Below are 27160 nucleotides of genomic sequence, written 5' to 3'. Positions count from 1 at the left end.
TTGCTGAGAGCGGCCAGCCCGGGTTCAAGTACAACCCACAGACACAACATTGTTTATTTCTTTGTGTAACATATGTTTGTTTTTCCTCCTTCAGGTGCTGTCAGCTTTTTGGACTGTGTTTTGTTACAGATTTTCATCCTTATTTTTTCAGATTATTTCTCTCCTTTGTCTTTTTTTCTTCCCACCTATCAGCTATGGCACATTTACACAATAATAATAATTATTATTATTATTGTTTGACAGGACAGTCAAACAAAGAAACATAGATAGATACCAAGATATATTAATTAATCAATATAATGGTGCATAGCAATTTTACTCTTAGTGCTTTGTGCTATTTACTTGTTTATCTATTTATCGATTTACCTAAACACCAGAACCCAACGTTGCATTACATAAATATTGGCTTATTCCGTGATGGTTACAGACAAGAGGGAAAATCTACCTCCTAACTTATGTTGTAACTGGAAACTGCTTTTATCCGTACACCATCTTTGTCCGCTTTATGCTTTAAATACAGCTGCAGCAGCATGAAAAACCTTGATTTGTTCATGATCAGTCTCGTGTGCATTTGCAGTGTAGTAGTTTGTGCACTTGAATGACAAGCAGAAGATCTTTGTTTTACAGCCAGTAGTGTACATGTTTGTTTGAATTTGTGGTGTTAAAACAACAACAAACAATAAAAAACACAAAAAACGTACACTGATATATATTAGTGAATTGTGCATATTTTTGTGTCAATTCTTTGTGCTATTTATGTCTTCGTGCATGCTTAATCATCAAAGTGAGGAAATCCCAAAAGTGCATCGTCCAATGAACACTGAACCATTGCGTGAAAAGGGAAAGACCATGCCTGAATCGAGGAGGGGGCCTATTACAGCAATTCACAGATGAAGCCTTGACTAAGTGAAGTAAGTAGATGCTAATTATGCTGCCTGTCAGTTATTTAGTGTTGTTGGGTAGATAGCTTGGACAGGGAGGACTGTAAGGTGCTAGTTCAGATTTGCAGCTACCAGTCCCCGGAGTGTCGGCCAGAACACTGCTCAAGGCCCGGATGAATATTCAGAAGGGAGACAATGAAGACACCGAGGATAGTGCAGACTCTTGTATTGACTTCACACAGTTGGAGGTAACAGGGATTGTCAGAGGAGCAGGTATTGCATACAGGTTTAGGTGCGTGGGCATGTGTGTGTGTGTGTGTGTGTGTGTGTGTGTGTGGTCTGTTGCTCATCAACGCACACTTCTCACGGAATGACCAATTCTCTGCTGGTAATCTGGAGCAGAAACGCTCAGGTCACGGTGCCTTGCCCAAGTTTCTCCCTGCCCATAGTCTCTCTCATACAAAGCGGTGGGGTGACCTCTACTGGCCACTCTAAAAAACTACAGGTGAACTAACAACTGAACAGAATAAAACCATACGGGGCCTTTTGTACAAGTGTGTTAGTAATTCTGGGCTCACAACCTGTTAAGTTCAGCATGAGTATCTCACAGATGAAACAAAAGTTTCAGGATCTTCATGATCAACCTGCAAAATGTGTATGTAAAAGTATAAAACTATGTATGTGTGTGTGTGTGTGTCTGCAGTTTTTGTTCATTATAGACTGACTTATGAATGTGAATAAATATCTGACACAAGCTCAGTCAGTGTAAAAACTGACTCGATGGTCCATGTGTGTCTTGTATTGTGGATCTCCTCCTTGACCCCAAAGGCTTCATGTTAACTTGAGTTCTGTTCTGTTTCAGAAAGAATTACTGAGGAGCAGAAAACTCAGACTGAAAGCTTTGAGCTCAGTGCCAAAACTCTCCTGTAACTCTTCACTCAGTCCCCAAAAGTTGATTCTATTTATCTGGACGTAATGTTTTCAGTGGGAGAAACGTTTCATCACTCATCCAGGTGAATTCTTCAGTCTCAGCTGTGTTTCTTTGTCCAGGTTTGAATGAAAAATCGGGATCTAATCACAGAAGTTTAGGTGTTTTAAACAGTTGCATTTTTAAAGCCAGTTTTTATGTTCAATTTTGGTAATTTAAATATGTTTTTTTTACATTATTATATCGTTTTTTTCCCTGAACTTCAGTCATTCTGTCCTCTGTGTTGCTGCCCTCATCTTTTTTAGGGAAAATGCACTTTTAATTTTTAGTAATGCAACAGTTTATTCACCGTACCGCCATTTGACCTCTTTGCAAAACTAAAAACTGACAAAGACAACTTAGTTTTGTGAACTTTGATTTATTTAAAATTTCTACAAGAAAGGTTTTAGAAAACAGATTAACAGATGTACATCTTTGAATGCCAGCACATATGAGGTAATTTGTTGGGGATATTTTCACATGATATGTTTATTATTGAATGGCACATATATACAAGGTGTAATTTGGACATGCTACAAACAAGAAGAAGAAAAACAAAAAAGTTAGAGCATCAAGCTCAGACTTCATTCATTAGGGTTTACATTCACTGTAGGGGTGGTATTGGTTTCCTCCAGACATGATGCTTGGCATTCAGGCCAAATACTTCCATGTTTGTTTCATCTGACCAGGAAATTCTGTTTTTCGTGATCTGAGAGTCCGTAACACGCCTTTTGGTAAAATTGAGGTGTGTTGCCATGTGCTTATTTGGACCTTCATACTGCATAAATGTTTCTGTACACTTCCCTACAATCCTCTCTCAGAGACATACAAACAGTTCCTTGGACTTCATGGCTTGGTTTGTGCTCTGTCACCTATGCGACCTGATATAAACCGGTGTGTGCCTTTCCAAATCCTGTCCAATCAACTGAATTTATCAAAGGTATACAAATATTTGACAGATGATCAGACGTAACAGGAAGCATCTGAGCTCAATTTCGAGTGTCATAGAAAAAGCTGTGAATAGTTATGTATATGTTATAGTTTTGGTTTTCTTTGTAATAAATTAGCAAGAATTTCAAGCAAACATTTTCCCTTTGTCACTCTGGTGTATTGTGTGTAGTGTTTTGAGATGAAAATGAACTGAATGAGGCTGTAAAATGATAAAATGTGAGACAAAGCACTGTTATTATGTTCAGAACAGACTGTTGGAAAGAGAAGTGCCTCTTTATTTATGGTGACCAGGCTTAGGAGACAGAGGTATCTGTAGACGGTTACTCTGCTTATTCACATTTCAGAAATGCTCCAGTGCGATAAAACAAAGCGAGTAAATTGACCATTCTTCCATCAACCATATTTACTTAGGCTGCCTCTACACTCTGAATGTTTATAGTCTGGTAAGATGTAGTTAGAAGGAATTACTAGAAGCTAATGTCTTGCTGTAGTTCCAGGATGCACGTGTTTCTATTATTATTATTGCCTTTCACGCTGTTGCAGCTACTGTATATGATGAGCCTTTGACAACTGAAAAACATAAACACGCACTTACAACGAGCGTATGGTGAATCTACTGTGATCTGTGACTGAACCTTCCCTGCATCGACACAATCATCACTACCAGCCAACTAATGTGACGAAATCTGAGTACCCCACCTGGTGGTATGCACCGAGCATGACAAGCTCGGAGTTAATCAGCCTTAGATTACAAACGAATCTCTGCACAGACCAGCAGCAGGAGAAGAGTAGCAAAAAAACAAAACAAAAAGGAAAAAAATGCCAATTGAAAAGCTGAGAAACTTGAAACTGCAAATATAAAAATAATAATTAAAAAAAAAAACTCTCCGGGAACATTATTCACGCTTAAGCAACCGTGTTCTCCCTTGTTTTTGTCTCGCTCGCCATAAATTGTTCAGCCAATTAAACATGTGTGAATGGCAAATGGTGTTTCACGTGTGTAGGTGTTCTGACATTAAGATGGAAGTAAAAATTATACAACCGGTGTGTAGGATTGTGCTGCTCTTGACCCATCAGCCAGAGTGAAGTTCTAGCAGACAAAGAGCTGAAGAGAAACCGAAAGTTACGAACAATGAAACGTGTTCAGTGCAGCCGCTGTCTGTACTTTTTATGCTGTCTTGTTATTATTTTAGATTTCTGTTCTTCTCCCGCTCCTCGTGAACTCAGCCGTCGCTCCCTTCACTATTCCTGTCCACTTGTCAATAAATCAGCACTCGACCAACGCACAGGTCATCGCTGTCCACAGACATGCAGATGGTCTCTTGGAAGACTGCACATGAGCATGACTGAGGAGGGTGGAAAGCCCTCTCTGCTCTCTGTCCGAACAGAACGATTTAAGCGTAATTTATTGTCCCCAAATGTGTCCGTGTGCATTCACGTCTCCGTTTGGACAGCGAACTGACAGCTGATGGTGAAGCTGCTCCGACTTTCAGAGGTAGAGGTGACGTGACGGTTGATAATTTGGAAAAGCCTGTCCTTCAACTTACCGGGAAAACGTGTACGAATTTGATTGGATCAAAGTTTAAACCGCGTGTGGACTGTACTTTAATAAAAGTGGATGCAAACACGCGATACGTGCATTTTATATCATGTTTTAAAGTTGTAACTCGCCATTATGATAATATTTACATATGTATAATTATTATTTTTTAGTTATGTTGTTAAGTGTTCATATTTCTGTTTACAGTTTACCCGGAACTGCAGAAGGGGTGACCTGAGGAAGCAAAAAAAAAAAAAAAAAAAAAAAAAAAGAATGAACGAATGAATGGAGTTGAATGGAGTGACAAGGAAATGTCCTTCTTCCGAATTTTATGTTATATTATCGCTGTTTTTATTTCTGGAGCCTTTGACAAAGGTGAGAAGAAACTACATGTTAATAAGAGTATATGTGAATTAGATTTTTTGTTAATAGAATTTGCTTTTATTTTTGTAATAAGGAGATGACTTATTTCAGTTGTGGTGGTGTCAGAGGTCATTAAGCTGAGCTGAGAATTTAGATACTGTAGTACTGAATCCTGTAGTGATACAGGTACAGCCACAGACAGTGTTAAAGTATATTTTCTGTGGGGTTAGCTGAGTATTTAGGAGGGGTTAGTGACGCTCAGGGGGCTTTTGGTGGTTCTTTGGGAAATCAGAGCAACACGTCAGCATTCCCAGTATTTTTTGTGTGTGTGTGGTTATTTAATCTCATTCTGAATCAGTTTTTCATTTTGAATATGTTAATGTTATCGTGTGAAAACGTAATAAGGTAATACACCTTTTCGTCAACCTGCAAAGAAGAAGAAAAAGTAGAAGAACAGTCAGATGTTATGTCAGATTCCTGTTAAACTCTGACACTGAGTAAGTGTGTACTGTGTAAGTCTGTGTTTATGGATTTAAAACAATCTAAAAACTGCACCGCCGGGTACTGAAAAAAAAAAGTCTTCGCCATTCAGAGGTTCACGTACAAGATGCCCTGCAAGGATTTATGGGAGGATTTAATATGGAGTAAAATTTGTTTCGAGAGGTTTACACGTGTTCATAATATAATGCACACAATTTACAAACGTCCACAATGTTTTGTGTAGATTTGGAGTTCTCACAAATGCGTTCTTCAATCCACACACAAATATAGAGCAATTTAAACACAAGGAAACTGTTTACTGAACTATTAACATATCAGCTACTCATTGTTGTCTTGTTGTAAAAGTTAACCTGTCACATCCTCCTCTCCTGTACACTCCACAGAGTGTCTGTTCAGAGTACCTGTAGTATTATCTGGATGAACTATTACTTGAACCGACAGTGAGTGGCGCTCTGGAGCCAGATGTGTACGACTGCGCTTCACTGAATGGCTGGCTGACAGCAACATATGCACGTTGTTATATTTGTTCGCATTTGATAAAATTTTGTTTACTCAATTGTTCGTTTTTTTTCTTCTTAGAAATGATGTGTGCATCTCGTCATGGTGATCTTTATTTAAAAAACAAAACAAAAATAGAAGCAGATTCGGGGGACAGCCGACACGCGTTCTCACTCCCAAGGCGTAATATCTTACGCTAGGTGCCAAATCGTCAACATGTTACGTTCCGGGCACCCAACACGACCCTAAATGACGAGATCGGAAAAAACGAGGAAACATGAGAACCATTTGGAATCAAGCAACACATGTTCGTTCATTTTCCTCATATCGCTTTGGAAAACTCTATTTAACGTCATTAAAGTGCTGTGCTGGTTAAGGTTACGGATAAGGTTATGGGTTAGGGCTGGGATACATGGCTGGAACGTATTTTACCGCGGGACCATCATTCTGCTGTATTTCACCCATAACCCGGCGCGTACCATAAGAATGCCGAAGGTCGCCTTTCGCGTTCCTCAGGAACGCCGCGGGACGTGACAAATCGTCAGAATGTTTTGCCTCGGAAGTGAGAACGGATCGCCACAGCAGTGCAGAGGCTTCAGAACTTACCTGGTTTAAAAGATTTCTTCAACAGTAAAATAATCCAGTGACAGTTGTCGGTATTCCCACTGCTACACAACACTGTTGATAATCACTGTCGGCAAACTCTGATTTTTAAATTGTAAACAAATACGGTTTAAAACCTCGCTTATGTTTTTGTCGCCCTGCGCCTCCATCAAAGTGACTAATCACATTAGGAAACCCGCCTCCTTTGGGCTCCGCCTCAAAACTGTCAAAAGTCAGCTGGGCTCAAAAGTCACAGCTGGAGGGAGAAAAGCAGACAGTTTCGTGTCGTTATTTGATTTACGACTGAAGAATTGAGTTGCACCAGTGGCAACGAATACCTGCGCCCGTGAAATGAAACTGCTTACTTGCTCGGATGATGTTATTTTTTCACGCGACTTGTGGCATAAAGATAATAGACTGGAAAATGTCATCAGGAAGAGAGTGCGATTGGGAGGGGTGGATTTAAAGTTATTTAAAGTGCCTTAATCTTAATCTCCTACAGGCCAGACAGCAGTGATCCAAACACAGCAGACTGTGCTGGCAGCAGTGGGAGAAGATGCTGAATTCAGCTGTCAGCTCTTGGAGACTAAAGATGTCCTTCAGGTCACATGGCAGAAAATCTCCCATGATGTGGAGACAAATGTTGCCACCTACAACAAGTACTTTGGTCCAAGAGTGAATGATGGCTTTACAGATAAATTTAAGTTTAAACATACTGGACTACAGAACTGCTCCATAGTCATCAGGAATGTAATGCAGCAGGATGAAGGATGCTATCACTGTCTGTTTAACACTTATCCTGAAGGCTCCTTCACAGGTACACCCTGCCTCCATGTCTATGGTAAGAACTTTTACCTCAGTGTGTTTAAATGTTTTAGAAACTGGTTTCTTCTTCAAAACATAGTCTTTATAATATCCAATTTATTTATATAGCACATTTAAAAACAAAAGGTTTGCCCAAAGTGCTGTACAAAAACAAAGTGTAAAACACAAGATAAAACCACTGACACTTACATAAAACATAATAAAACACATAAACTATCAATATAAACACAACACATATACAAATATCAACTCACGCCAGTCTGAACGCTATCGAAAAAAGGTGTGTTTTCAAAAGCGTTTTAAAAACAGGAAACGAAGATGCCCGTCTAATATTTAAAGGCAGTGTATTCCAAAGTTTTGGGGCCATAATTGAAAAGGCTCGCTCTCCTCTGCATTTGAGCCTTGATTTTGGGACAACCAACAGCAGCTGGTCAGCTGATCTGAGGGTCCGTGAAGGAATATAAGGGTGAAGTAACTCGGAAAGGTATGGGGGAGCGAGACCATTAAGGCATTTATAAACCAGTGTTAGGACTTTGAAATTAATTCTGTGATGAACAGGAAGCCAGTGAAGAGAAGACAGGATAGGTGTTACATGTTCATTCCTGTGGGTACCAGTTAAGAGGCGGGCAGCAGCATTTTGAACAAGCTGAAGAGGAGCAAGAGACCCTTGGCTGACTCCAACATAAAGTGCATTGCAATAGTCAAGCCGTGTTGAAATAAAGGCATGTATTACCTTCTCCTTGTCACGTCTTGACAAAATTGGCTTCAGCTTTGCTATTTGCCTCAGCTGGAAAAAGCTTTTTTGCAACACCGAATTAATATGTTTGTTCAATTTATAATATATTTCCTGATCCTTCACAGAGCTGCATGAACCTGTTGTTGATGTCAGAGAGTCAAACTCTACTGAAGAGTGGGTTGTTTCCTGTTCAGCCACTGGTCGACCTGCTCCCACTGTAACACTCAGTGTCTCACAACAACACCTCAACTTCTCACAGTACAACACTGTCAGTGTGTCCAACACCAACGCTACATTCACTGTCACCACTACAGCTGTGCTCTCAGGTTCACGTAAACACAGCACACAGGTGGGATGTGCAGCACGAGTGCTCTCTGCTCCTCACAGAGACGTGATGGTGACGATTCATTATAATGGTGATGATGATGATGGTGAGAAACTCTTTCAAAGTCATTGATTTCTAAATGGATGATTGCTCTGTGATTTTAATGTTTGTGTTTCTTTTTCCAGGTTTGGATAAGAAGTCAGCATCTAATCACAGACAATTAGGTGTGTTAACATTTACGTTTTTAAAGCCAGTTTTTATGTTAAATCTATGGTCCTTTTATAGTTGTTCACATTATTATATCCTTCTTTCTCCTGTTTGTGTCAAAGGAGCCAGGATTTCAGTCATTCTGTCCTCTCTATTGTTGGTGGCCTGTGTTACTGCACTCTTTTTTTTCGGGTATAGAAAAAGAAGAGTGTAGTGAAAGGGGCAGACAACCGCAGACCAGAAACCTCAGAGCAGGTACTCGTCTTAAACAGTGTTGTTCTTTTGTTTCAGCTGATAAATGTTTGTGCAGATTTAACTGTTCTTAAATCGTTTCTCTGTCACAGAGAGCACGGAGTTTCCTTTTACTTTTCTACTTCCGTTCTAATTCATCAAAGTGTCTCTTTCTTCTGTCTAAGCTTTTCTTCTTATTTCAAAAATATTTAATATTCTGATTTTTGCAATATTAACACAGTGATGCTAGAATGTTTTTTTTTTTTTCATTTTTAGAATTGGATCATTTTCAATCAAATGAGGTGACATTCAGCGCAGAAGGCAAGCGCCTCCTAAGAAGTATCTTTCTTGAATACAATGGTGCTATTTTACAATGTTTATTTCAGTACTTTGTTCTGTTTATTTATTCTTTGTTTTTCTTTGATACAAGGAAAATGGTGCTGTTTATAAAAAGTCTTGTCTTGGTCTTTTGTTAGATATTTAAACATTAAGTTACTTGAAATGAGAACTGTGAAAATGAGCAGGAGTGACTAACATCAAACCTTTCTCATCAATAACTTCGATTGCTAAATTGATTTTAGTAATGAAATTGATACTAATGCAAATAACTACAATGAAAACTGCACTGTGCCTTTGTAAATGTCAACACATTTCCACCTGAAATCACAGAAAATGGCAGCTGGAGGTCTCTGTTTGTTCACTGTAAACATGTTGAGCTCAATTTATCACTACTTCTATTGTTAAAAAACCAACACATACATGTGTTCAGTTACCCAGACCAGAAATATTTGTCACCTTAGTAATGTAAGACCATCCTGGTGCTGGTCAAGTATTGTTTTAATACATTGCACTGCTTATCAAAAAGTGTAAAGAGACATTTGAAGCTTTTGCTTCTTCTCTGTGTCAAGTTACCTTTGCACACATAAAGATAACAGGTGTTATTCCCTGATGTGACAGATAAATTTCAGCCTGACAGTTTGTCAGTCTAAACACATGCAGACTGCTGTCATTCTCATGTACTGCTGACCAGTGTTGGGACTAACGCGTTATTAAGTAACGCGTTACAGTAACTACGTTATTATTGTGGTAACGAGCACGGTAACTAGTTATTATGCCAAAACCAGGAACGCGTTACTCGTTACTGGGATTTAGATAGGCTCGTTACTCGTTACTTCGTGTGGTGGATATCGCGGAGCTTCCACAGATTCAGTAACATTAGCAAGTGGTGGAGGCCAGCAGGTGGATGAAGGAAAAGGGAGGCAAGAGGAGAGACCCGAAGCGGCCGCCGGTCCGCGTGTCAGGTGAACTGAACTTCAGGTAAGAAGTTATGACCTGCAGTCTATCAGTCAGATATAAACCAAGTTTAGGTGGAGTTTATTTTCGGTATGCTGACATTTTCGTACTGCGTGCTAGCTTGCATGACGGAGTTTCTATACAGCTGGGTGGGTGCTATGTTACTGATGTTGAACTTTATTTTGTTCATACGGTTAATTATTAGAGTTGCCAACCGTCCCCTAAAAACAGAATCGTCTGGTATTCAGAAAAATATTACGCGTTTCGTACTGAGGTGAAAAGGAACACAGTTTGTTCCGGACTTCAGCTACAATGAAAAAACACAAAGCTGAAGCTGCACAGCTGCCTCTTCTTCTCTCATTCTCTCCTCTCCCGTTTCTACTTCAATCATGAAACTGATCAATGATCAGCTGATCGGCTTTTCTCTCTTGTTTGTTTATCGCCCACTTTGCGCCAGAAAGAGGAAACCAGCGGATGTCGCGTTAAACAACAGCAGCACGTTTAAGCTTGATCAGCTGTTGTTAGAATTTATTTAATATTAATTTCTAGTATCAGCTGATGTTTGCTGGAGCCACAGCTGTAAAGCTGCTGGTCATGATATCGGTTTGGTTATCTGGTGAGAGGGAAACATGCAGATGAAACCAGGAGATGTCCTTACTGAATCATCAGAGTTGAACAGGTGATGGAGAAACAGGTTTACCTTTTAGGTGACATGAATGAGTTGAAGGGAAGTTATGAGCTGTTTCTGAGAGACAAATAACACCAGGATCCTTTTCTACATAGCTGACAGCTGGTAACTGTGCAGGGGCGGGTCTAGCAAAGTGTTGCCAGGGGCCAGGTAGGGCATTAACAGGAAAGGGGGCACAAGGAAATACTTTTCTTTATTATTCTCATTTAAAATGTCTCGCTTTTAAAAAAATAATTATCTGAGTCTTACAACAAACAATTGATAGATTGATACATATATACCATCAGAACAGTGTACATCACTGTCACAACAGTGTTTGTTTTCATTCAAAGGCTTTATGATTTTTCCTATAATGGTGGGCGGTCTCTAGTCAAAATGCCGGGATGATTGTTTTGTCCCAGTCCAGCTCTGTATGCAGCTCATCTGCAGTCTGGTGTTACCTACATCTTCCTATTCAGAAGGCAGAATTTCCAAGTTCTGAGTACAATCAAAAGCACCACGACTGCAGTTTTTGTGTTGGATGTAAAAAGCAGGCTAGAATCATGGCGGCGGTCAACGACGGTCCAGGCGTGGGATTTCTCTCGTGGAAATGTGCACATTATTTTTTCCTTTCTATTGGTAGGTGGCACAGTGCACTTGTGGCAAGTAAGCAAGCTAGAAGACTGGCACTCTTGCTGGGTATCCAGTTATGGAAGCAACACATTAACAAGAGAATTCTGAGTAAAACCAAAGTTACTTTCCCTAGTAACTAGTTACTCTGAAAGTAACGAGTAACTTGAAGTAACTGAGTTACTTTTTTAGAGAAGTAACTAGTAATGTAACTAAGTTACTAATTTAAAGTAACTTACCCAACACTGCTGCTGACTGACACATTTTTAAAGGTAAATAAATTTTACAAAGTCAACCTGCTTGTGTGCGTCTTGGTTTATTTCAGAGTTTCACAAAAAATGTTTTTTATCAAACAGATGATCAGATGGATGCTTTTGATTGCTGGCACATGCACAGCTGCACGTAAAACGGTTTGTTTTACATATACAGAACACACATGTACATAACATTTGTATATTTCACTTCAGCTCATCAAAAACTTTCTTCTCTTTTCCTCTAAAGAATCAGGCAATACCTCCTCTGTGTTACTGATCGCTGTACAGCAGAGCAGGCACATCTCTCATCTGTGTCTGTGTAGTGAATCTCACGTGAACCCAACCCTCATACAGATCTTTCTTTTAAGCTTTTCTCTCTCTAATTTTAGTATTAACAGACTAATATCACACTATTTCGTCTGTTTCTATGTTAAGACCTTTAGCCCCTTATGTCAAAATACAGGACACATAGGTCAAAAAGCGAAAACCTCTCAAGAGAGACAAATCAAATGATGATCCCTGGAGTTAACTTTTACCAGCACCCATTTTTGACAAACCCCCGAATGATTAATTATTACACTGAAACACTTCAAACTAAAATCAGACTAACATCGTCTAAAAATAAAAAAACACCTAAAAATTAGAAAAAAAAACCCACTTAAAATAAAACGATGTTAAATCTGATGTCAAAACACGTTACTACAAAAGATGTTCACGTATTATAAAAATGTGACAAATTAACACCGAAAAAAAAGCCGAATTACGAATGAAAGGTGTGGGGCGATGTGCTGTGCATTATGAATGACTGCTCGACATTTCACGACAATCACTTCAATAAGAGTTGAAATAATAAAAAAAAAATCATCCTGTCATTTTCGTCCACTTATCTGAAGTGAAAGGGGCAGACAACCCCAGACCCAGAAACCTCAGAGCAGGAACTCGTCTTAAATAGTGTTGTTCTTTTGTTTCAGCTGATAAATGTTTGTGCAGATGTTCTTAAATCGTTTCTCTGTCACAGAGAGCACGGAGTTTCCTTTTACTTTTCTACTTCCTTTCTAATTCATCAAAGTGTCTCTTTCTTCTGTCTAAGCTTTTCTTCTTATTTCAAAAATGTTTAATATTCTGATTTTTGCAATATTAACACAGTGATGCTACAATGTTTTGTTTTGTTTTTCATTTTTAGAGTTGGATCATTTTCAATCAAATGAGGTGACACTCAGCGCAGAAGGCAAACGCCTCCTAAGAAGTATGTTTCTTGAATAAAATGGTGCTACAATTTTTCAATGTTTATTTCAGTACTTTGTTCTGTTTATTTATTGTTTGTTTTTCTTTGATACAAGGAAAACGGTGCTGTTTATAAGATGCAGTTATTAATATTACATTAAATGTAGTCTCTCCAGCGTATCCTGGGTTTGCCCTTGGAAAGGTTTCCTTGGTGAGCTACACCAACCACTGCCCTTGTTTGCACTTTGTTCCACTAGGTGGCACTACAGCTTCAGTGTAGGATGACCTCCTAGCGCATATTTCCTTGCTTTTGCTTGTCACTAAAACATCTGACAAGCGAAAGCTTGTGCTCGAAAAAACTATTGCTCTGTGTTGCCGTCACCATACCTATGCAAAAATTGACTGCATAAACGCTGTATATGTGATTATTTACCATGTACATCAAATATCTGCTACTTCTAGATATTTATGATGAAGCACTTTTTTTACTTGAAGCTTCACTGAAGTGCTGAGTAGCGTAGCACAGTCTACAAGCAACGTAAATGGACAAGTCCACTATTTGTATTTTAGGAGGATGAGCAGTGTGAGGAAGTATTTTTTTTTTAGCTTATACGGTAGTTTTAGCTTTTAGAGCTGCACAGTGCACGGTAAATATAATAAATAATGAAAAATGAAATTTATTTGTGTGGGTGTGTGTGTGTGTGTGTGGGGGGGGGGGGCATACGGCATAAAAAAGAATAGAAGAAAGAACATGAGAAAAAAGTGGCAAAAACCTTGAACCAGTGCACTGCACTCTTGCAGGAAATCATTAGTGTGTTCACACTCAGGCCCAACAGCAGAGCACATGTGTTGTTACTACATAACACATCACAGTAAAGTGGAAATAATTCACTCACGCTTCAAAGTTATTGAATTGAGGTGTTCCAATCACTTCCATGTCTACAGGTGTATAAAATCAAGCACCTAGTGTTGGTATTTACACTGTTCTACAGACATTTGTGAAAGAAGCTCCAGCGTGGCACTGTGATAGGATGCCACCTATGCATTTACTAATTTTTAAATGTTCCAAAATCAACTGTTAGTGGTATTATAACAAAGTGGAAATGTCTGGAAGCGACAATGAATCAGCCACGAAGAGGTAGGGTACGTATAATCACAGAGCCGATGCTGAGTGCTGCATTAACTCAAGAACAGTGCGTAGAGAGTTTACTGAAGACTTTCTTGCAACTACACCCAGGAGAAAAATGATGAATCTTTTCTGTTTTCGGGGGATTGTCAAAAAACTTTGAGACAGGCTTTTTATGCCCTGCATTTTATTGTTCATGTGAAAATATGTTTTGTTTTAAAAGTTTTAGACAAAATGTGATCAGATTCATGCTCGGGTCTGTCCGTGCATGCTTTACCCATTCTGAGGTGTTTCGTTTCCTTTCCGCTCTTATTCTTGTTGCTTATTTTGTTGTGTTGTCTCGGACTTAGACAAGAAAACTACACAGTTTCAGCTTGCACACATCTCAATGCACTCAGAATGAAACTGATAGTTGTGAGGCTGTTCCATTACACACTGAAGAGGGGGGACAGTGAAGAATAAATGTGTTGTAAAAAAAGCAAATACTTATCAAAGCAGTGACTTATTAGCTATTCGAGTGAAATCTGTGACATGTCTTTTTGCTGTTATTAATTAGGAGACCATTTTTTCTTTGCTGTTTTCACGCAGACAGTCAGTGACATTGTAGCCTGGCTGAGCGGAACACCTACTGATTTAAGAGCCATATTTTGAATTTTGGCGGACAAATGGCAGCGCGGCAGAGCTTACCGTCATATTTACATTTTCTTTGATGGTATTTTTTCAAAAGTAAGACAATTAATTTGTTTTCTGTATAAATTTGATTTGGTTGTAAAATGTTTCGTTACTTTCAGTTTAAACAGTCTGCCCTGTGGAAAGCGTGTGACGTGCTGAGCTTCACTGTAACTTCAGTCGTGAATGTTATGATCGCTCTGTGTCGGACTCTGCCTAAGCCCTGCACCAACAGCAGTCCTCCTATTTTCTCTGTGCAGATCTAACATCTGTGATTAAAAAAACTGAGCTCATGCAGTCTGAAGATGTCATTCAAGACATATGGAAGAAAAGAAAGACATGACTGCCAACAATGAGTTGTTTGGTCAACGAGTTTTACAGAGAAAGTGGAGTTTAAAAATTGTGCACTGCAAAACTGCTCCACAGTCATCAGGAAGGTGGCAGAGAGACGAAGTGGGTTAGTTTAACACTCAGAAGAAGCTCTGACAGAATAAAGCTGCTTCCAAGTCGAAAGGTAAGTACTTGTGTTCTGGAAACGCGGAGAAACAGTATCCGAAAAATGCATCCACACACATCCACCCAAAATGTGGCAGGAGCGAGGCTTTTGTGATTTTGTGTAAGGAAGCATCGGGTTTTCCCCCCATGCTATCCATTTCATTTTTGTGCAATTTTTCTCTGACCTGCAACAGTAAATCTATTTATGAAAATAAATTGTGCCTGGAGATGTGTTTTACTGAAACATTGCACAACTATGGTGCACAGATTCTTGGCAGCATACATGACTTTACTGATTTTAGTTTTTACCACCAACACACGGAGTGCTTGTGATTTTTATGCACGGAATTTTATACAGTGCAAAGCATATGGCATTTATGTTACCTTTGCAGAAAGGAACAAAGTAGCTAGGCTGTTACCTCTGATATATGAGTGACACAAGCGTTCATTTGAGTATTCATTGAGTACAGTGTAGCAGGTTGAGCAGGGGACACAGGAAAACACCTCTGGTGCAGAGCGAGGATAATAGAGTATCAAGAGATGCTTGATGAGTAATAGTAGGATTGTACTGAATTGTGATATTGTAATATTCTCGCGCACATATCATTTTTCTGTTCTCTGATTTGCTGTTGGCTTATGCGCTCTCGTGAAGAATAGTTTAGCTGCCACCGTGGAAGCGTCTTGCGCTTGCTTCAATTTTTGGAGTGATGTATGGAGTCAAGATGTCACAGTTTGGAACTGTAAACTACGTTACTGACGTTTTTACTTTTGGACTCTTTCACAAAGGTGAGATGAAAGTGTACACTAATACTACACACATAGGTGTGTGGCAGCATGCGAGTTAGACATTTTCAAGGACAGGTCACGTCTTTTAGTTTGTTACAAGTAGGCTACACAATTCCACCCGTCAAGCGTGGTGGGCGAAGCTGCTGTTTTTGGAGGAAACGCAGTAATCTGGTCTGGGTCTTGAAATCTAGAAAGAGAGGGAAACAGTTTTTTTATTTCGTTTATTCTCTTTAAAGCGAGTATGGGCGCGCATAAATTAAGAAAACCCGAGCTATTATTTTAGTGGATTATGAAAAACAGTCGGGAAAATCGTTCACTTAAATGCCGAGATTCAAAGTGTGATTACAGAATCACCCTTGTTCCAGTGATTGCCGTCATGAGAGAGAAAAAAATGGTTTAGATATGATGATAGTTTTTTCACTCCTTGCTGAATTCGCTGTAGTGATGACGTTATCTTAGCTTTTCTTGAAGGAAAGCACATTTGGTATTTCGTTTATATGAATGTTGATTTTTATCACTGAAAATAAAACGTAAAAAAATAAGGGGGGGGGGGGGGTCAGACTGAGCTTTGAAGTCGGTGGGCCTATCCGTCCAGGAATGGGGTGAACTCATATATATTATAATTGTAAATATAAATATCTAAACTTATCAGCGCAATAATATTGCGCTGATAAGTTATAACCTGTACTCAGGTAAGTTCTGGTCAGCCGTGCGCAAATAGGTTTTTTACATACTTTGGCTGGTGTATCTCAAGAAACATCGCAGTTGGAAGAATGGCACACGTGTGTGTGTAGGTGTGCGTGTGTGTGTGGGTGTGTGTGTGTGCGCGCGTGTGTGTGCGTATGTGTGTGCAGTGAGGTGCGGTAGTTGCCAGACGGACGTACTTTTGAGATATGTTGGAATCTAACAAGATGAATGGACTACTACATATTTTATATTTTATAAACTAGCACTTTTATAAGTACCTGGAGCACACAGCCCGGTGAAAAAGACAAGCATATTTACGCACACTGCGCAGAAACCCTATTTTCATTAACACGGAACAGAGCTACTCAAGATACATCATAAAGATCTCTGTTCTCGTTATGACTATGTTTGAGTGGTAGACTTTCAAGGTGGGCGGTGGCTACCCAGACAGTGTGACATTAGAAACTGTTCTCGTGTTCAGTTTTTGAACTGAAACAGAAGCGATGAGCTAATGAACCGGTCCAAAAAAAGCCAATTTCACTAATTATATTGTCTATCCAAACTCATTGTGTGTAAATTGTTTTAACATTTTTTTCCTGGGTGTGTGAAATCCCTGAAAAAAACCTATACTAACCGAATCTGTGCACTAAGGTGTAGGTCCGTTAGGTCTATTATGGACAAGAAAAGGTCAAAGCCGTCAGGTCCTCAGTTTATAAAAAAAAAGAAAAGAAGATGAGGAGAAACAAGCAAAAGATAATTGCAAGCAGATGTGTCTTTGGATAATGTCAGGTATGTACGACATGTATCCTGAAACAAGATAGCATTCATTAGTAGGGATTGGGAAATGTTGTATTTAAACGTGTGACGTCAGGTAGTAGTGCCGACGGGAAGTATGGAAGAAAAGGTGAAAGGTTTTAATCTATTTAGCACACTCAGCTTTTTGGCGCAAGTCTTTCTGTGAACCGTTCAAACGAAGGTGAAAGTAACTTATACGTAATGGTCTCTTCCATTGGACACAGAAGAGGTGACAATGAAGATTAAATGTGTTGTAAAATAGCAAACGTTTTGCAAAATATTCAGTCTTATTAAATCACTGACTTATTGGATGTCACACTGAGCATAATAAGTCATGCAGCTGTTATTAATGAGAGGGATCGTTTTTACTTTTTTGTCAGGTGAGAAAGAGAACAGGTCCAAGCTCAGCTACAGCTGAGTTCAGACGCAAATGTTTAAATTCTTGACATGGCGGGGCAATCACAGTGATCTGGCGTTTTTTTTCAGAAGGGGAGAGAGATACTCTGTTTTCTGTGCGACTTCAGTGGCGATCTTATAAAGTCAAGTATACTTCACTGCGTGTGTGTATATATATATATATTTTATGATGACATCAATAATGTCATCAAATGAATTCTGGTCGGCAATTTCTAATGTGGTGAATCTCACTTGGATGCAAGACGCTGCAGCATCAACAATAACATTAAAAAGGTCACCTACAGCTTCTTTAAGGCATCACTCAATGGCTCATCAAATGATTTGTAAGAGAAGTGCTGCTTTGTAGATCTCAATCTTTTCTGTGGCAGAACAGCCTCTATGTTCATGTCCTCACACATATCCTTGGTTGACATTTGTGCAGATGCAAAGCCTGTTGCCCTGTAGCTGTGGAGACCTCGCTCTGTCTTTTTGAGGAGATTGACCGCTACATCCACATGCATGCGTGCTAGGAGATTGTATGAGTTTGCTCACATTGTGGGTTTGATTCAGGATGTCATACCACACCCTTGTACAAATGCTGAATCTATATGATCCCACCTCCTCAGGACCGGGCTTTGGTGTGGTCTCTCAACTCAATCAAAGCCTCTCTCACTATCTTCTCCTGTCAACAATCCAAATGACACAATCCAAATCACAACTGACAGATGTTCAGTGCGGCTAATATGTGGAGTGCGATCAAGAATTATGGAGAAAGACTTTGCAAGCTTGATATCATCAACCATTGTTGAAGTGATCCTGCTACTCAACAAATCAATGAGTTCGTTTTGTACATAGTGACTGAGTTAGCTGCTGTGACTGCAAGTGCCTTTCTGGACACGGTTAATGTGACCCTGCGTTATGAGTCAGCACTGCTCTCCATCTTATTTTCTCAGCCTGCAGATGTGCCGTCTCTTGTTTGCTAATTGTTTCACCTTTTTAATCCTCACTACCAGTTCTTTCTATGCTTACGTGGAGTTATGGTGTTTATGACAATTGTAATGCATTACTTTGTAATTACAGTAAGATAACGTTCTAAAATAATGCAGCCTAATAGTTAAGGGATTTTTTTTAGCAAGGTCAGCTAGACTACAACGTTCTACTATCGTCCGGTTTTAGCGTAGCATAGTATGCAAACGGCCAACAAACAGCTATTATAATTCGTCATCTATTCATCACCATGACACATCAGCCTACCTTCATCTTTTGCTCGCTTCTCCTCCTCTTCTATTCTTTTTCTAAACTGAGCAGCTGATGGCTTTGACTTTTTCTTGTCCATCTTCAATCGGTGTTCATTTTGCACTCCGTATCAACACCCCTCCCAAGAAAATTATCACAACGTTAACTAATAGACCCGCACCTTAGTGCGCACATTCGGTTTATGTAGTTTTTTCCCTGCGATTTCGCACAACCCAGGAAAAATTTATTTTGACATAATGGGCTTGGATTGACGATATTATGAATGAAATGTGCTTTATTTAGAACCCCCCACCCACCCCGCCTTCTCTTACTCCTGCACTTCGCGTATTAGCACATTAGCATATTAGCACAGCCAAGACATGAAACATTGAGCTTGTTTTCACATACACACGGTGAGATCGTGGATGTTTAAATTCCGGGGCATGCAGACAACATGGCAGGGCGTAAAATCACACTGATCTTTTCTTTGGTCGCGATCTTTTCAAAAGGTGAGAGAGATACTGTTTTCTTTATGACTTTAAAGCGTGCCGATTTATGGCTCTGTGGTGAGCATCTGTAGTGTATTTCACTGCAGAAAGTGGTTTTGATGGGTGGTTTCGGTCAAATGGAGCGGCAGAAAGAGGTAATAAACTTAGTAGGAGTTGGGATGTGTTGACAGCTGCTGACAATTCAACATTCTCTTAGTTTTTCTCTTATCCACATGATGGTTTATTTACTCATATAAGTGAGTCGTGTTTAAGTGAATCGATCGACTGGTGGAAGCCGAAGAAGAAAGAGTGTGGGTCTGTAGAGGAAAGTACTCAGAGGAAGAGGTTAGAAAAGAAAACGTGTGATCACATAAGTACAGTGTAAAATGTTGCATTTAATGGAATCTGGTCAAACGAAAGGTTTTTGTTTTTTTTTTGTATTTCAGTTGCATTTCATTTAACATTATTACTCTGTGTTTATTGAGTTTGAAGAACCGTAATTATTTCTTTTTTTAGTGCATTTTCACACGTCATAGGGTTATTATATAGGATAAGTCACTGACTGCATTCTTCAGCACCCTGTTCAGGATTCAGACCGAGTTCAGGTCATCACGGAAGAATAGTTTTTAATAAAGCAGACATTCTCTGAATCTCTCCGCCACCTGGGCTGTCAGGTGGATCTGTAACACTGACTTTGAAGGTGTGAAAAGTGTCAGAATTCAATATTCATAGTTAAATCTACATTTTGGGCAGGCATTGATCTCAGCTTGCTAATGACTTTCAGGTATTTAGCTTCCGTTTTATGGTTTCTTTCTAATCACTTTTACTCAGTAAACGTCCATGCTGTGTGAATGGGTGTGTAGCGGCAACCTTCGGTACTTCTTTGCCGCTTCTGCAGGACGTAAAGTTTCTGACTCGTGCTCTTGTTATATCGCTTGTATCCCTTTCGGTAGCAAAAACGAGGCGAATGTAAAAAAGGAAAACATTTATTTGCTCCATACAATCCAAAAAAATACAAAACAAATGCCTCTGGTGGGATCTCCGTTTACATTCCTTTTTTGTTACCACAAATCACAATAAACGGCGACGGTCAGAAAACTGTTGCTCCACGTCCTGCTTACTTGCCTAACCTTTCATTCCCCCCACATGCGGGCCAAATACACACTCCCTTCACGACATCTACCAACACTTTACAACAACACAGAAGACTAACAAAGCAGGATCAATTTATGGAGCACAGCATATTACATTATAACATAAAATAATGAAGATTATAACTAGAAACTCAAATTAAAGATCACAGCAAAATGTTGGCCTAAATTGTCTAAGCTCCAACAGGGTGGATGACTGAATGTAGTGTAAAGCGCTTTGGGGTCCTAGGGACTAAGTAAAGCGCTATACAAATACAGGCCATTTATGCTTGGGAAGTCAAAGAGTGTGTAAAGCTCCCCCAGGCTTGCTGGCTAAGTTAGAAAAAGTAACAGTGTTCACTACTCAGGACTTCCTGTACCTCATCAAGCCCTGCAAAACTTGTTTTATAGAAAAGTACAAACTGACATAAAGAGCTCTGACACTTCGTGTCACCTCAGTATGTTGTAAACACAGTTTTTCTTGTCTGCATCTTGAACCAATACCCTGAAATCTTCACTGTGCCCACACAGGACAACGACTGCAACAAAATCATCAATACTTTCACACTCAACAACCTCAGAACCTATGTTATGTTATGAAAATGTATAAATGCATGATGTTTTTCTTCTTTTGTCTGTTTTAGATTCAGTGCTTAGACTCACTGCTCGTCTTAAAGCAATAAATATACATGTTGTTGGATCTCTGTGTGACTGAGCTCAAACCTGTGGTCTTTTCCAGTGCTGCCAGTGCTCCCTGGATGGTTTGCGTGAAACTTTGGGGTCTGTTTATACAGGAAGGGTTACAAATTTTAAATCTAATATATCACATGAGCTAAAAATTTGCATTGTGTCTTGCACAAAATGACACTACAGTTGTTGCAGAGTGGATGCAGGTCTGATGAGAAGGAAGTTATAAGTGTGTGTTACATGCGTTACACTGGACATTCTGTGTGAGTAAGTATAGACTTGAGCTTGAACATAATATTTAAAGTACCTTTATCTCCTACAGGTCTAACCACAGTGATCCAAACACAGCAGACTGTGCTGGCAGCAGTGGGAGAAGATGCTGAATTCAGCTGTCAGCTCTTGGAGACTAAAGACGTCCTTCAGGTCACATGGCAGAAAATCTCACATGATGTAGAGACAAATGTTGCCACCTTCAGCAAGTACTTTGGCCAAAAAGTGAATACTGACTTTACAGTTAAATTTGGGTTTAAATACACTGGCCTACAGAACTGCTCCATAGTCATCAGGAATGTGACGGAGCAGGATGAAGGATGCTATCGATGTTTGTTTAACACTTATCCTGAAGGCTCCTTCATTGGTAGAACCTGCCTCCAAGTCTATGGTGAGAATTTTTACCTTCTTTAACCAACAACAAGTGCCTCAAACAAACATAGTGGACATAAATGTGTTAGCAGCTGGTGTGTTTGTAAGAACATGTGGATGATATTTCCTGATCCTTCACAGAGCTGCATGAACCTGTTGTTGATGTCAGAGAGTCAAACTCTACTGAAGAGTGGGTTGTTTCCTGTTCAGCCACTGGTCGACCTGCTCCCACTGTAACACTCAGTGTCTCACAACAAGACCTCAACTTCTCACAGTACAACACTGTCAGTGTGTCCAACACCAACGCTACATTCACTGTCACCACTACAGCTGTGCTCTCAGGTTCACGTAAACACAGCACACAGGTGGGATGTGCAGCACGAGTGCTCTCTGCTCCTCACAGAGAGGTGATGGTGACGATTCCTGATGATGATGATGATGGTGAGAAACTCTTTCGAAGTCACTGACTTATAAAATGATGACTACTTTGTTATTGTAACGCTTATGTTTCTTCTACCAGAGCTAGATGAGAAATCAGGATCTAATCCCAGGAATTTAGGTGTGTTAACATTTGTATGTTTTAAACTCATCTTTCCCGTTGAGTCTGTTGACAGTTGTTCAAATGATTATATCCTTCTTTCTCCTGTTTGTCTTAAAGGAATCAGAATTTCAATCATTCTGTCCTGTGTGGCATTGGTGGTCTGTATTGCTGCAGTCATCTTTGTTGGGTATAGAACAACATGTCAGAGCAGGTACTCGTCTTAAATAGTGTTGTTGTTTGTTCTTTTGTTTCAGCTGATTAATGTTTGTGCAGATTTAACTGTTCTTAAATCTTTTGTCTGTGACAGAGAGCACTCATGATTAATGTTAACTTAAACTAGGAACTAGGAAGTTATTCTTCATCCCATCAAACTCCACTCAGATTGTTTCTTATTTCTTTTTATCTTTTCAGTATATATACACTTTTGTTTTTCCACTTCCTTCATCTTCTGACTAATCAAACTCTCATAAACATCTCTTTGTTTTTTCCAAGTCATCCCTCTCTCCAGAATACTCTGAATTTCACAGTATTAAAAGTGACATGCAATATTTTTTTTTGGTATTTGTAGAACTGGACCGTCTTAATTCAGTCGAGGTTACAGCAATCCACGACTTTCACCTTTACAAGCAAGAAAAGTTTGGACAAATTGTTTCTACTGCTCCTTCTTCTGTTTTTGTTTTTTGGTCTTTTTTTTTAACAAAGTTTGAAAAACACACAATACATTCATTTTTACTCATGTTGCAGTTTCTATTTCAGTAGTTTCTGCTTTTTTATTAATTTATTTTTATATTTATTCAATATAATTTTTTGTCAGATTTTTTAATATTAAGCTACTTGAAGCAAAAACTGTGAAAATGAGCAGGAGTGACTAACATGAAACTGTTCTCGTCAATAATTTCAGCTGATCGATTAAATTGCTTTTATTGCAGTAATTGCTCGTAACACAAACAATCGTGAAAACCTGATACTGCACAAAACGGCCACTGGGGGTCTCTGCTTATTCATGGTGAGCATGTTGAGACATTTACTGGCCAATAAAACAATATTTATATAAAAAATCAACATATACATTGTTCAAACTTTAAATTGCTCATTGTAGGGGTATTTCTCAACCTAGGAAAACTAGACCAACGATTTTTTCATGTATTGTTGGTATAAGGGTTTATTCTTATGGTAAATGTGCAAACAACACTGTGCTCCTCAAAGATGTGTAAATGTCAGTGTCAGTTTTTCGCCCGAAACTAAATAAAACTTTTAAGATTTTGTAAGTTCTCTGTGTCATACTGAACTTACTAAAGAAAGTTTCCATGTAGTCCTAAAGATTTGCTCCATGTTGATGAGTTCCTTTGCACACATTACGATAACAGACTATATTCTGTGAGCATGGCAGGTTATTTTAACTCTATATTGCAGGCTTACAGTTTGTCAGTCTAAAAACATGCAGACTGTTGTCATTCTCACTGTACTGCTGATTGGATTGACATGTTTTTAAAGGTAAATAAATTTCACAAAATCAACCTGGTTGTGTGCATCTTGGTTTATTTCAGATGTCTACGACAAATCTTTTAGAAATCATGATCAGATGGATGCTTTTGATTATCTGTTTGTAAAGAAGACTAGAACACAAGAATGAAAATCATTTTAAACAGTTCACACATGTACATATACATAGAGTACATTCACTGTCACCACTACAGCTGTGCTCTCAGGTTCACGTAAACACAGCACACAGATGGGATGTGCAGCACGAGTGCTCTCTGCTCCTCAGAGAGAGGTGATGGTGACGATTCCTGAGGATGGTGAGGAACTCTTTCACAGTCACTGATTTATTAAGTTATGATTACTCTGTGGTTCTCATGTTTGGTTAGGTGTGTTAAAAGCCCGTTTTCAATGTATTATCAACTAAACTCTGATGTATATTTTTTTGCAATAAGCTTTTACTCTGTTTAAAATACTTTGATACTTTTGGAATAATGATACAATGTTTTGTTTTATTTTAATAAATGACTAAAACATCTTGCGTGAAACAAAGTAACAGTTAGCTCAACAGGTGGACACCTCCTGAAAGACACCAACTAAACGATCACTGTCACCACCAACGAAAGTAAATTTTGACAAATTTTTTCTTTCTTTTTCTTTTTGTGTGCCTTTCCAAAAAATAAATAAATAAATATATAAAAAAAAATGTGCTCAAGCTTGACAAACAACTGTTGCATTCAGAAAATATTAATCACATATTGCAATTTTTGTGTACTTTATGCAGTTTATTTATTTTTTCCCAATTTGTAATGATTTTATAGATGTTTATCGTGGAAAAAATGATGGTTTGTTGTATTGTTTGGCTGATATTTTTGACCTTTCAAATACGAACTCTGAAACTCATCAGCACTCTTTGAAAGGATGGGTTAAAAATGTGTTGGACACAATCAACACATTTCGTGTGAATTTTGATACCTGTGTGTAAAAGTGGATAAAAAATGTTTAAAGTGTCTAAAAGCACATACAACGTGTTAAAATGCACACAACATGTGTTGTCCCTGAGCTGATGCAGCACATTTGTTAAAGTTTAACACATTATGTGTTGAGAGTGAGGGGGGACTAACCAAAGCACGCCGTGCCTTGATATTAGATTGAAATCATTGCATTTGTGTGGATTCGCGTCTCTTTCTTGCCGACTGAGCCCGCTAGATGGGACTACAGCGTCAGCGCGCAGGACATTTCCTTGTTTTCACATATCACCAAACGTTGCTCGCTGTGCTTAAGGAAAACTTGCGACACTGCTCTGTGTTGTAGTGGAGAAGGTATGTTTTACTTTAATTTCAAGGACTTAAGAGTGGTTTGAAACACAAAAATCTTGATGCTGTGGCTCAGTAAACTTTGTACAGCTCCACGTGTAACTCAGTAACACTGTATATATTGTAGGCCGACATAACAGATGTCATGTTTTCACAGAATGTGCATGTAATTATAGTATTTCACTGTCTTTGGCTGTAATTTTGTTTTGTTTTGTTTTTAAGAATAAGTCAATAAAATGAGGTGAATGAGCTGAAAGGTGAGATGCTTGATTTGTTTGGAGTCAGGTTTGGACCTCAGTCCTGTATTAATAACCTGTCAGAAATATACGATTGATACACAATGTGCCTCCTCTCTTTGTGTTTTTGCTGGTTGGTAAAGTCAAGTCAAGTCAAGTCAACTTTATTTGTCAATTCTGCCATATGTACAGGACATACAGAGAATAGAAATTCCGTTACTCTCAAACCCTAGATGAACATTTAAATATAAGAGAGTGATTAAAAATGCAAGTAAAATAATTAAAATAATTTAAAAAAGTAAAATTTGAATAAATACAGTACAATTTTACATATACCAAAAAAGCTATACAATATACCATATACAATATTCAGGTAAATCCACAGTGTTGCTGTAGCTGTATGAGATGTTGCTAATAAAGACAACATTTTTATTCTGGTAGTTTGTATTTTCTCTACAATTTGTGCTGAAACATTATTCATGCTTATGAAACAATTTAATGTCTCGCTTATCATAATTTAGTCAGCTACTTAAACATGTTTAAGGTCCTGGGTCTTAATCCACCATCTGACTGTCGCCTTTCTGGAGTTTATATATTCTCCATGATCTGCGTGGATTCCCACAGTCCAGATACATGCAGTTAGTTGGGATAACTCAACTGGTGATTCGAAATCGGCGTGAGTGTGAATGGTTTTCTGTGTGTGTTGGTACTGTGACAGGATGGGGACCTCTCCAGGAGGTACCCCGCCTCTCGCTGTATGTTAGCTGGGATACGACTGCGACTATGAACTGGAAAACGGGGAAGACGATGGATGGATAATAATGGAGGGTTTCACTTATGTACAGTGCTGTGGCAGGAAGATGTAAATAAACTAACTAAAGTCCAGTGAAGGAGTTTACTGTGGACTCTGGGATGAAGCTAGTTTAATTCAACATGAGAGCTTAATCAGATTTAAATCTACATGTAAATAATTTGCAGCTGCTCCGTGAGTCATGGGGAGCGGCTACAGCAGGTGCGCCAGATCTTTTATAATGGTATCACTGTACCATTATAAAAAAGGGGAGGCGGGCGGGGGTGAGGGGAGGACTCGTGCTTTTATATCGCACTTTAAAGTGAACATTATTTTTATTATTTGTTGCTATTTGTCTCAGTACATGATCATGTTTACATGTATTATCTTATGATTTCTTCTTTTCTTTTTTTTTCTTTTTTAGCTAAGTTGTTAAAGGTTTTTACGGAGCAGACCAACGAACAGTTTACCCGTAACTGTAGCTGAGAGCCAGACAAAGAGTCAGTCTGAATGAATGAAGTTTTTATGAAATGTCCTTTTTTGGAGTTTCACTTTATGTTGTTGCTGTTTTTATTTCTGGAGCCTTTGAAAAAGGTGAGAAGAGACTGCAAGGTAATGATTATAATATGCGAGTTTGACGTTTTTATACAGTAAAAAGTAATTTATTTTGCTCCCTCATAAGGAAATGGCACGTTTCAGTTGTGGTAGTGGGAGAGGTATCTAAGGTTGCTTAGATAATGTTTTGATACAAGTACAACCACACGCAAGATAAAAGAGTATTTTTGGGGTGTAGCTGAGTATTTAGGCGTTACTATCAGGATTATGTGGATGAGCTACATGTAGCTATTGTTCTGTGGATTATTCATATAAATTCTCATTTTAAAAAGGCTGATACAATCATTTATAGTTTGAAAATATGATAAATACATTATTAAAAAGATATTGTTAGACAAACATAAAAAACA

The 27160-nt window shown here is 38.8% G+C and overlaps 2 protein-coding genes across 3 annotated transcripts; both read left to right on the top strand.

The window, feature by feature from the left end:
* The first annotated feature begins 2222 nt into the window (after positions 1-2222).
* On the top strand, positions 2223-12760 carry LOC116323127 (OX-2 membrane glycoprotein-like). 2 transcript variants are annotated; one of them, XR_005610191.1, is made up of 8 exons: positions 2223-4714; positions 6807-7145; positions 7991-8296; positions 8376-8414; positions 8520-8652; positions 8905-8949; positions 11575-11628; positions 12656-12760. XR_005610191.1 is itself a non-coding variant. In XM_031743391.2 (6 exons), the coding sequence occupies exons 1-5, from the start codon at positions 4621-4623 to the stop codon at positions 8609-8611; spliced, it is 870 nt and encodes a 289-aa protein (XP_031599251.2). In that variant the 5' UTR covers positions 2223-4620; the 3' UTR covers positions 8612-8652; positions 8905-9503. The 2 variants fall into 2 exon arrangements, 1 of the variants encoding a protein (XP_031599251.2); XM_031743391.2 differs by lacking the exons at positions 11575-11628; positions 12656-12760 and having other exon boundaries at positions 8905-9503.
* Positions 12761-19260: 6500 nt separating this feature from the next.
* LOC116323098 (OX-2 membrane glycoprotein-like) lies at positions 19261-23999 on the top strand. Its single transcript, XM_039606605.1, has 6 exons — positions 19261-19395; positions 21514-21852; positions 21975-22274; positions 22354-22392; positions 22492-22585; positions 22943-23999. Exons 1-6 carry the CDS (start codon positions 19341-19343, stop codon positions 22956-22958), a joined length of 843 nt encoding a protein of 280 aa, XP_039462539.1. The 5' UTR covers positions 19261-19340; the 3' UTR covers positions 22959-23999.
* The last annotated feature ends 3161 nt before the right edge of the window (positions 24000-27160 follow it).

This window comes from Oreochromis aureus, linkage group 23 (genome assembly GCF_013358895.1).
Source record: "Oreochromis aureus strain Israel breed Guangdong linkage group 23, ZZ_aureus, whole genome shotgun sequence".
In the NCBI taxonomy this organism is placed as follows: Eukaryota; Metazoa; Chordata; class Actinopteri; order Cichliformes; family Cichlidae; genus Oreochromis; species Oreochromis aureus.
Note: the sequence above shows the minus strand (reverse complement) of the source record. Positions and strands in the feature narration are given on the sequence as shown.

What these genes read in the sequence shown, in the direction of transcription:
- LOC116323127 (XM_031743391.2), top strand. Translation starts at nt 4,621, where the DNA reads ATGAATGGAGTTGAATGGAGTGACAAGGAAATGTCCTTCTTCCGAATT. An exon ending in TTCTGGAGCCTTTGACAAAG is followed by an intron (nt 4,715 to 6,806) that starts GTGAGAAGAAAC and finishes AATCTCCTACAG; the next exon opens with GCCAGACAGCAGTGATCCAA. An exon ending in TAATGGTGATGATGATGATG is followed by an intron (nt 8,297 to 8,375) that starts GTGAGAAACTCT and finishes TTCTTTTTCCAG; the next exon opens with GTTTGGATAAGAAGTCAGCA.
- LOC116323098 (XM_039606605.1), top strand. Translation starts at nt 19,341, where the DNA reads ATGGCAGGGCGTAAAATCACACTGATCTTTTCTTTGGTCGCGATCTTT. An exon ending in GGTCGCGATCTTTTCAAAAG is followed by an intron (nt 19,396 to 21,513) that starts GTGAGAGAGATA and finishes TATCTCCTACAG; the next exon opens with GTCTAACCACAGTGATCCAA. An exon ending in ATCTAATCCCAGGAATTTAG is followed by an intron (nt 22,393 to 22,491) that starts GTGTGTTAACAT and finishes TTTGTCTTAAAG; the next exon opens with GAATCAGAATTTCAATCATT.